The following is an 8,936-nucleotide window of genomic DNA, read 5'->3' as shown; positions in this document are numbered from 1 at the left end:
AACACCTAGACCCGTAGTTTGACAAGGGCTGAATTGAACTTGTCCCTTCCAAGAGCCCAGTCCTAAAGGCCATCTTGAGGGACTCTGTTCTGGGAGACCAGGTGCTCAAGCTATTTGAACACGACAGGGCACAGAACTGCATATGCCCGCCGCCTCTGGAGTGCTCCCACCCCTGGGGAAGCTGGAGCCAGCAGAAGTATGCCAGTCGCTGGCACGTGGATGGTCTTCGGCCTCTGAACTGTCCAGGACTCAGGACTCGGCCAGGGGGACGCCACTCCGCCCCCGCGTGCCCCACACGACACCCAGAGACACAGAGGAAGAGACGCTGGGAGGACTTCTCTTTCTTTTTACAAAGACTTTATTGTCTGACATGCTTGACAGAGGAAAAAATTACAGCCACAATCAAGTTATGCCGAAATGACTGAGGAGCACACCGTGGTCATTCACACCTCGAGGACTTTTAATGAATTTTCTTTTAAAGTAACAGCTGCCTTCATAACTTTTCTTTTGCACATAAAAATACACCATATTCTGAAGATACCTTAGGAAAAAAATTTATTTTAAGTTTACAGTTCTTGGTCCGCATAGAAATTCAATACAGGCGACGGAAAGGGCCTGGAGTCTTCTCCACCCAACGCGCGCACACACGCCGTGCGTCTGGGGGGCCCCGGCGGCCCTGTAAACATCCCCGGCTACCAGGAACCACTTGGGCCAAATGGGATTCCTGCAGCCCCGCACCCCACGGAGCGAAGCTGGCCTCGGCCAGTGTGGTGCTCTTATTGGGCTCCCTGGATGGTGCCCCGCGCCCCATGGGGAGCCCCACTCGAGCAGGGAAGGAGTCTGGGTCTCCTGGGATGCTTGGCTCAGAGAATAGGATCCCCCAAGGCTCCAGGGGCCCTCTATGAATAACGAACCCAACAGGAGCTGAACATGACCCCTGAAAAAAAAAGAGCCTTGGACCATGCACTGCCTTGTACGGGTGGAGCTCTGGGTGGTAGCAAAGCTGGGGCTATGAAGCCAGAGACCAAGGTTCAAATCCTGCCTCTACCCCTTTGGAGATGTGCACCCTCAGGCAAGTTACCTTACCTCTCTGATCTCAATCTCATCTCTGAAATGGGGCCAGCAGTACCCATCTTGCAGGAGGACTGCCTGAAATGAGATTTTATCTGCAAAGGGCTCATTAAATACTGGTTCCCAGGCCTGGGACTAGGGGCGGGTGAGCAACCCTCCCCTCAGGTGCAGAATTTAAGGGGACACCAAAAAACTCAGTGGTCAAGACACATGACATTGTTTTAATGCAATGGTTTTAAAAATGAAAATTGGATGCAGGAAAAAAACCTATGATAAAGAAAATACCCCAATTTTAAATACAGGCAGAGCCTAACGCTGCCAGTCGGGCCTCGTGCGTCTCACCCTAAGTGGGCCCTGCTGGTTTCCTCTCCTGCAGACGTGTGGCCCACCCCCCAGTCCTAATTTAAAGGAAAAGAAGTCCCCCCGGGTGGCGCTGCCGTAGCCCAGGCCCCGCTCTGCTTCCGAGCCACCTTCCTAGCTGAGGGTGGGTCCATACTGGGCAACACAACTGAACCATTCAGCCTTCCTCAGCTGTGGGTACGCAGACAGGCTCCGAGGGGTGAGGGAAGCCCCATCGGGGGACAGAGCCCGTTCCAGGGCAGGGATGAGAAGCACGAGGTCCACTTTGCTAAATGAAGAGGGCTCTGTGTGTGTGTGTGTGCGCGCGCGTGCAGGCACGTGAGGGTGTGCCCACGCCCACACGTGAGCATACATGTGGCGGGGCTGCACGGGCCTGTGGACCCTCCAGGCAGCTGAGTCCTGCAGACCAGCGCGGCTCCCACGGAACCAGGGCCGTCTGTGACTTGGGAACCCGCCAGCTGGTCCTGGGCCCTCAACAGGCTCATTCTGCAGAACCAACCCCCCATGGCCAGGCTCTGAGAGGGTGCCTGGGATGCTCAGGTCACTGTCCACATCAGCAAAAGTGCCCACAGGAAGAAGACAGGCAAACGACACGAGGCAACCAGCTGTCTGGCCTGGCCAGGCACAGCCCGAATTCCTGAGACGTCCCTGATCGCTCCCTTGGAGGCCCTCCACGTGTGGCAGGCATGTCCCCTCTCCCTTGGGAGGACAGGAAGGGCTGCCTGCACCCAGGCTACAACACCTCCCAACCACCCCCCAACTCTGAGACTTGCAGCCACACAGACCCTCAGTGAGAGGGAGATTCTGTGTGAGAACTTCCATAATCTGTCCAAGAGCCGTGGCTTCCCAAACCCACAAGGGTGTCCAACGGAGAAGGATGAAGATTCAGTCATTTCCCAAGCAGGACGGGGCCACGAGCTTAGCAGGTCCTTTAACAAGGTACACATGGAATGTACACGCAGAAATTAGCAATGAGTGCAGAACCCCTGCTGGGGACCCGCAGGGGCCTGACTCCAGATGACAGAAGGCTGACGAGTCGGAGGTGATCTTCTTCATTCCAAGGCCTCAACCCGTCTGCTGGGCTGGTCCCCAACCGGACGGGCTGTCTGCATGGAAGGAAGGGTGGTTGGGGGTCCGTGCTCTCGGCCAGGCATATGGAGCTGATGCGGGTGGGAAGGGCGGGGGCCGCAGGGGCAGTCAGGAGTTCCGGGGTGTGGGGAGGTCGATGACTATGGGTGGATTCACAGGTTGGTAGTTCACGGTGCACACAGATGCATTCACATAGGTGGTCGTCCCATCTGCCATGACGCCGTACCCTGGGAAGTAAGCACACACCTGTCAGGGCTGAGCGGTGAGGCCAGGACCCGGACTGGTGAGGGTGGTCTGGTGGATGTGGTAGTCAGAGGGCACGCAGCCAACAAGGGGCTGAATATGGCCTGGATGAGTTACAGAAACTACAACTTAGTCTCTTCATCTATAGAGATGATGATAAGCTTGCTGTGAGGAGCAAATGAGATAATGATCTATGTCCAGTGTTCAGCCCGGTGCCTGGAAAGCACACGATGAGACATCATCATCGAAGTCATCAACATCACCATCAATCACAATCATCAGCATCACCACCATCACCAACGTCATTATCATCATTATCACCTTCATCACCATCATCATGACCATCATCATCATCCTCTCATCATTATTACCATCACGCACATCACCATCACCATCGTCACTATCATCAGCATCACCACCATCACCGTTATCATCAAAACCATCACCAGTATCATCATCATCATCATCATCACCGTCATCACAACCATCACCAACATCATCATCATCAATGTCACCTTCATCATCATCATCATCATCATCATCATCATCACAACCATCATCATCATCATCACCATCACTGTCACCTACTTCTCTTGGCTTCTGTCCCCATCATACCCTCTTCCCACCACATCTACTTGAAGGATCCTCCTCATCCTTCAGCTCAGATCACCTCCAGACCAAAGGGGCACTACGTCCACTCTGTGCAGGTTACTCATTCCTTGGAACCCCCATTTTGCCTGTACAATCATGCAGGGGTGTGGTTTGGATCACATACAACCTTGGATCTGATGGCACTACGTGCCCATAGCAGGGCTCCAGAAAGTGACAGTCATTATCATTATCCCACAGCATACAAGTTGTCCATCTCTCCCATGACCTTTCAGATTCTGCCTTTGATTGCTCATTTGCTGCTCAGAAGTCTCTGAGCTCCTCAGGGCCTGGAAAGGTCTGATCACTCCTGCCCCTGACAGCACCCTGCAGAGGGAAGGGTCTGAGCCTTGTTTGCTTCTGACAGAAAGTGATCTGATGTGGACAGGCACAGGTGAGGCCCAGAGGCCCTGGCCCCAAGCAGACAGAGATTCAGGAGAGCAGGAGACAACCCTGGGGGAAAACACATTGGTCCCCATGACCTACAGGAGCCCATGGGCTTCCTGGCAGGGTACAGTGGAACCAGGAGGCCCGGGACAGGTGGGACAGAGGTTCAAAAGGAGCAAAAGGAGGGTTCTGCCAAACGGGTGAAATCAGGCTCCGGTGAGGAAGTCTGAGGTCTGACAAGGAAAGCCCCAGGGGCAGTGACAGGCCGGGGGCATGGGGGTGGGCCGTCAGCCTGGAGCTGATATCACCAGGCACCTTCACAGCCACCTTGCCCAGTGTCCTGAGATGGAATGGACATCCCCTACCACTCCAGCAAGGTGGACACAGCATGCAGGCCCGCCCCTAGGACAGAAGCCAGAATGCCGTGTCTGTCTGGGGCGGGGAGGGGAGGAGAAGGTGCCACTGGAGCCTCTCAGGCAGGCAGGCAGCACTCCACATTCATTAAGCACCTACTGTGTACCAGGCCCTAGGAATGTAACCAACGAGACAGGGCCACCCGCCAAAAGGAGCTCATAGCATGTCCCCAAACTCGAATGCCTCCTGCATGTCACATCCAAATGCCTCCTCCTCCAAAAAGCCCCCAGGCATCTCCGAAGACGTCCCAGGCAGAGTAGCAGGGCTCCGAGGAAGCAGAACTTACTCCTAAGTCTTGCCAGATTTTGCTTTCATCTTCCTGCCAAACCCTGCAGCCACAGCTGATAGTCAGTGTGTGGATAAGGCTTCTACCAGCGTGTGTAGGAAATGGCTAGTTCCCTCTAGCTGAGAGACCGGGGAGGTGACTGGGTTCAAGGGAGGCGAGATGGCCCCCCCAAGGGCCGGCAGGGCACAGCCGGCGCGGGAACCCCCTCCTCCACCCCACCTGCTGACCTTCGTGGATGTGGCCGAAGACGTGCAGCCGCGGCTGGACGCGCCTCTGCACCGTGTTGAGCAGCTCCACGCAGCCCACCCGCTGCATCTTCTTGGGGACCCAGTCCAGGAAGCCTGCACAGGGAGAGACAACAGGAGGGCAATGACGGGGCCCGGGCAGGCCCAGGCTGCAGCCCTGCAGTATCGGGGACATGGTGGCCGGGGCACTGGCCTTGCCTCAGTCCCCCCCCGGGGAGGGCGGCCTGGCTCTAGGTGCACCGCCTGGGGCCTTGCAGCCCACCTCGTCCCCTGCAGGGCCGCACAGAGAGCCAGGCTTACAAGAGCGCGAGGGGACAGGGCCCATGGGGCGGGGGCCAATAGCTGTGAGCTCCCCCAGACCATTCACACTCCAAGTGGCCCTACTGCATAGCAATGAGAACTATATCCAATAGTTGTAATAACCTAAAATGAAAAAGAGTATATGTCTACATATAACTGAATCACTTTGCTGTATACCGGAAACTAACACAACGTTGTAAATTGACTATACTTCAATTTAAAAAAACAGAAACAAAACCAAAGTGGCCTTGAGGCTGGCATCCACCCACTGCAGAGAGAAGCAAACCGAGGCCCAAGGGGGATGGGTGCGGCCCAAGGGCGCCCCAGCGGCCAGGACCAGAGCAGAGCCTGGGGGCAGGATTGCCACATTGGAAACTTTCTAAATTAACATCACAAAATCATGAAAATGAACCTCTTCACCCGCTGCAGCATCGCTCACGTGGCCCGCGTCTGGGTCTGCGCGCACCGCCAGCCTCCCGGAGCCGCCCCATACGGTGGCTGCTTGTTATTTCCACATGGCTACACAAACGAAGGATAACTGATTACTCCGAACGAACCACTAGTGCTCACTTCAGCCCCTCTCTGTGTGGGCAGGAGAAACTGGCTTCTGCAGCTGCTGGGAAGAGGAAGACGGATGCTTCCACCCAGAATCAGACAGGCGGCAATGGGCTTGACTTAGTCATGAGAGAGAGAAAGAGGGAGGGAAGAAGGGAAGGAGGGGAAGGAGGAGAGAGGACGTGGAGGAAGAGGAAGAGGAGGAGAGAGGTGGGAAGTAGGCAGGGGTAGGCTTGAAGCAGATATCTGGGTTTAAGCCCTAGGCTCTGCTACTTAATGGCTGTATGACCTAGGACAAGTCACTTAACCTCTCTGTGCCATATTCTACAATTCATCCAACAACTGGGTTGGGCTGGGCTGAGCGCACAGGCACCCCTGAAACAGAAGCTATGTGTTGTGCACGAAGCAGGCATGGTGAGGCATCCAGGGAGCAGGACCCAAAAGATGCTGTTGGAGGAATGGATGGAGGGGTGGAAAGGGGAGAGGGAAGGGGGAAAGGAAAGAGGGAGGGAGGCGGGCAAGGGAGGAAGGAAGCAAGAAAACCTGCCCAGAGTCTCACAATAAGCCACATGTCATGCCCAAACCACGTCAGGGCCCTGGGCCTCGGGGCTCCATCGATTTGGAAACGGGGGTAAGGAAGCCTTCCCGTCAGCACTTTGTGAGGGCTGGGGGAGGCACCCAAGGGGCTGGCTGGACATCTGGCACACGTGGGTGCTCAGGACAGCTTCTGCCTGAACACGTATCTCAGCAGATGACGCTGGAGCTGCGCTGGGCCTCACCCAGCAGCCCTTCCCACCTGGGACACCCTGCCGCCCGCAGAAGCACTGCCGAAGCCTCCCCTGTCAGTGTCTGCAGGCCTCCTCTGACTATCTGTCTCAGGCTTCCCTCATCCCCGACCCTGTCCCACTGGGCTAGGCCATTCGGTGCCCATCTGCCCAGCAGCCTGGGGCCCCGGAGGCAAGCACCGCATCGGGTGAGCCCCTGGTCCAGCATCGTCTGGACCCACCCAGCCCCAAAACCAACAGAGTGATGGCAGGTTTGGTGGCGGCCGTGGTGGGAGGAAGTAGCCAGTCTGGGCTGGGCTGCTGGTAACGTGGACTTCACTCTAAGGACTAAGGGAGCCACAAGGGGTTCTAGAGGGATAGCACGGCATAACTGACGGTTCAGGGAATTCCCTCCTACTGCTGCGAGGAGAGCCGACTGGGAGGGGCAAGATGCAGAGCTGCGGGACCGGTGAGGAGCCATGCTGGCCATCAGAGAGGCAGAGGACACTGGCGTGGACCAAGGTGGGGACAGCAGTGATGGAGCAAAGAGCAAAGAGCTGCAATACAGTTTGGAGGTAGAATCAAGGGGACTGGCTGATGGACGGGAAGTTGGGTGTGAGGAAAGGGGGAGGGGACGACTGAGAAAGCCCCTGATGGGACCACCAGCAGGCTGATGTGGAGACCAAGAGAGCGGTGACATCAGCTCAGACCAGGGTCGGGGCTCAGGGGCAGGGAGGAAAGCTGCTGAGGGTAGAAACCACAGGCCCTGGGGACTGTTGGGATGTGTGGGGTCTGATGGGGTCGGGGTGCACGGGATGGGGCCTGGTGAGAGTGACCTTGGTGGGATTCCGCCCCCAGGACTCAGGTCTGGAGAGTCAAGGGCCTTGCCTTCCCTTTGACCTCCCTGAGCTCCAAGGTCCCATGTGTGGAAACGGGGCAGCTGATTCTGACGTCACCAGGTAACAAATCAAGCCCCCAGCACACAGCAGGTGCTCGGGGAGTAAGGGGGACAGTGAGCTGGGGACAGCTGACTCTTACCCAGCGGTGGTCCGTGGGTTATCAGGATGTCTACGCCTTCGGGAATGAGGTTCCATTTCTCGAGCAGCGCTTGGCCTCGCGGGAGGTTAAAACCCCATCCATAGAACCAGGGCTGCCTGTGGGAGAAGAGCAGCGGGTTCAGAGAGGGCCACCAAGAGGGCGGGGCCGTGACGGGGCAGGAGGAGCAGGCCACAGAGCCAAGCGGCCACCAGGACCAGCCTGATACCCAGAAACTCAAATGCAAGGAAAGGTGGGGATTTGCCTGGACTCAGCCTGATACTGACCAGCCTTTTTCCTCTTGCTTAACCGTAATTTCTTTTGTCTGTGATGAACAAGTTTTATTTATGTAATTTTTTAAAATCAAAGTAAAAAAAAAAAAATCAACGTCTGACAAAGACCTCTCTTGCTCCAAGCCCTTCTGAGGAAATCCAGACAAGGACATTCTCACCTGTCCCCCGCCGTGGGAAGATGCTCCTCCATCCTCCGTCCCACAGTGGGGGCAGGTGGAGCCCCAGCCAGGAGACAGTGGGTCCCAGGTGGAGGATGCTCATTCCTGCTTCCGCCCAGAGCTCCCAGCAGGGGCTCCACGGGGCTGAGTCCACCCTCAGCATTAAGGCTGGGTGACCTAGGCCAGTTAACAGAATCCCAACCTGTTGCCTGACCCAGACCTAGACTGATCAATGCAGGTCATTCCCCTCGACTGGCTGAACAGTGAGCATGTGGCCTAGATCCTTCTAGTTGGAGGGAATTCAACAACTGTTTCTTTCAATGATGAGAGAGAAGAATGCTGTCATCCCTGCATATAAACCAGTGAGCTTCTTGCCTTGGGAGCTGTCAGCACCTATTAAATTGTCCCAAAGGGAGATGGCTGAAGCATGTGGAGAGGAGCAGCTGGATCAAACCGTACCAGACACCCACCGCACCCCTGCACTTCTCAGTTAGATGGGCTGAGAGAAAGCCACCTGAACTGGGTTTTCATTTGCAACTAAGTATCAACTAAGAATCATCCCTCAGGCCTCAGTCATTGTAAGAGCCGCTCATTAACACAGCACTTCAGCATTTGCAAAGTCTCCATCATCACCATCACCACCATTACCACCATCACTACCATTACCATCATTACTGCCATCATCACCACTATTACCATCATCACCACCACTGTTGTGGGTCAAACTGTGTCCCCCCAAAATATACACATTGAAGGATTACCCCACAACCTGTAAATGTGGCCTTATTTAGAAATAGGGTCTTTGCAGATGTCATCAAGATGAGGTCATACCTGTGGGCCCTAATCCAATGACCAGCGTCTTTATAAGAGGGTCATGTGAAAACATGGAGACGCAGAGAGATAAAGGTCACGTAACATTGGATGTAGTGTTGGAGTGACGTGTCTACAAGCCAAGGAATGCTGAAGATTGCCAGCAACCACCAGACGCTGGGAGAGAAGCATGAAACAGATTCTCCCCTTAGTGCCGTCAGCAAAAACTAATCTTGGTGACACCTTTATTTCAGACCTCCAGCCTCCAGAACTGTGAC

The 8,936-nt window shown here is 55.5% G+C and overlaps 1 protein-coding gene across 1 annotated transcript in view; it reads right to left on the bottom strand.

The window, feature by feature from the left end:
* Positions 1-371: 371 nt before the first annotated feature.
* The window catches only part of MPPED1 (metallophosphoesterase domain containing 1), a 59,087-nt gene continuing 50,522 nt past the window's right edge, over positions 372-8,936 (bottom strand). The window contains exons 4-6 of the mRNA XM_010960182.3: positions 7,401-7,516; positions 4,726-4,839; positions 372-2,747 (exon numbers count right to left, since the gene is read on the bottom strand). Of these exons, the coding sequence (XP_010958484.2) occupies positions 2,629-2,747; positions 4,726-4,839; positions 7,401-7,516 (349 nt within the window). The 3' untranslated portion in view covers positions 372-2,628. The remainder of the gene's footprint in view (positions 2,748-4,725; positions 4,840-7,400; positions 7,517-8,936) is intronic.

This window comes from Camelus bactrianus, chromosome 12, assembly GCF_048773025.1.
Source record: "Camelus bactrianus isolate YW-2024 breed Bactrian camel chromosome 12, ASM4877302v1, whole genome shotgun sequence".
NCBI lineage: Eukaryota > Metazoa > Chordata > Mammalia > Artiodactyla > Camelidae > Camelus > Camelus bactrianus.
The sequence above is the reverse complement of the archived record's forward strand: the minus strand, read 5'-3'. Positions and strand labels throughout refer to the sequence as shown.